This window comes from Octopus bimaculoides, chromosome 11, assembly GCF_001194135.2.
Source record: "Octopus bimaculoides isolate UCB-OBI-ISO-001 chromosome 11, ASM119413v2, whole genome shotgun sequence".
NCBI lineage: Eukaryota > Metazoa > Mollusca > Cephalopoda > Octopoda > Octopodidae > Octopus > Octopus bimaculoides.
Window position 1 is genome coordinate 72441035 of NC_068991.1, and position 1326 is coordinate 72442360.

Consider the following 1326-nt stretch of genomic DNA (forward strand, 5'->3'; position numbering starts at 1 on the left):
GCTTTATCTTCTAAAACCCCAGAAGGATGAAAGTTTTTAAAGGAGGTGTTTTGGTTAATACCATTGGGCCCTAGTTATTTATCTTCTAAAACGCCAAAAGGATGAAAGGCAAAGTTGAAGTCAACAGGATTTGAATTTAAAATGTATAAAGCCAGAAGAAATACCACCGGTCCCCAATATATGACTGGTACCTTGTTTTATTGGCTCCAAAGGTATAAAATGCAAAATAGAATGTATAGAGCCAAAAGAAATAACATTAGGCAATTTGTCCAGTGCTCTAATGATTCTGCTAATTTATCTTATCATCATCATCATCATTTAACATCTGTTGTCCATGCTGGCATGGGTTGGACGGTTTAGCCAGAGTTGGTGGCAGGCTGGAGAGCTGTACCACCAAGTTCCAATCTGACTTGTCCTGGATTCTACACCTCGATGCCCTTCCTAACGCCAACCACTTTACAGAGTGTGCTGGGTGCATTTTACATGGCACCGGCACAGGACTCTTGCAGACCAATCCTTTTCACCATGGGGGGGGAACCGGCCTTAACACTTCTGCTGTGGAGAACAGGTCTTCTTGAGTACAGCAAAGCGCCAGGTACCTTGGTCCTTTGTAATCTCATCTAGGCAATTATAATAACAGACATTTATTGCAGAAGGTTTTTCTCCTGTGGAATTTCTATATGTGAGTAAAAGGATGAATTAGCTGAGTTGTTAGAGTGTCAAATACAATGCATTGCAAAATTTATTCCAACCCCTTGTATTCTGAGTTCAAATCCCACTGGAGTCATCTTTGCGTTTTATCCAGACAGACATTAAACAAAATAACAAGCAAATGTATAATTACGGTGATAGCGATCTATTTATTTGTTTATTTACTTATGTCATTCATTAAGGATTTAAAATTGTTCCTTTATCTTTTTCAGTCACAGAGATTTAAAACCAGAAAATTTGCTTTTAGATGAAAAGAATAATATTAGAGTCGCAGATTTCGGAATGGCATCGTTACAAGTTGAAGGGTCAATGCTGGAAACAAGCTGTGGGTAAGAAGTTCTTCCAACTGTTACTATTTAAAGAATTCAAAAAAATTTTTCCCATGTGTTCTCTCTCTCTCTTTTTTTTTTGTCTTGTTTTGTTTTCTATAAATCTTTCTATAAATTTTCGAATAGTAACAATTGTTACTTTTGAAAAGTAAAACTTGAATAGTTCAAGAAATTTTTTACCACTATTTATAATATTCTTCAAGTTACAGGAATGAATCAAGATATGGTTTACAAAGCAAAAAGTTATATATATATATATATATATATATATATATATATATATATA

The 1326-nt window shown here is 34.8% G+C and overlaps 1 protein-coding gene across 10 annotated transcripts in view; it reads left to right on the forward strand.

Moving 5' to 3' along the window:
• Positions 1–1326, forward strand: part of LOC106875082 (serine/threonine-protein kinase BRSK2) — a 305025-nt gene that overhangs the window by 160493 nt on the left and 143206 nt on the right. For all 10 annotated transcript variants that reach the window (XM_052971926.1, XM_052971931.1, XM_052971927.1 and 7 more), the window contains exon 5: positions 924–1040. In XM_052971926.1, coding sequence (XP_052827886.1) covers positions 924–1040 — 117 coding nt within the window. The remainder of the gene's footprint in view (positions 1–923; positions 1041–1326) is intronic.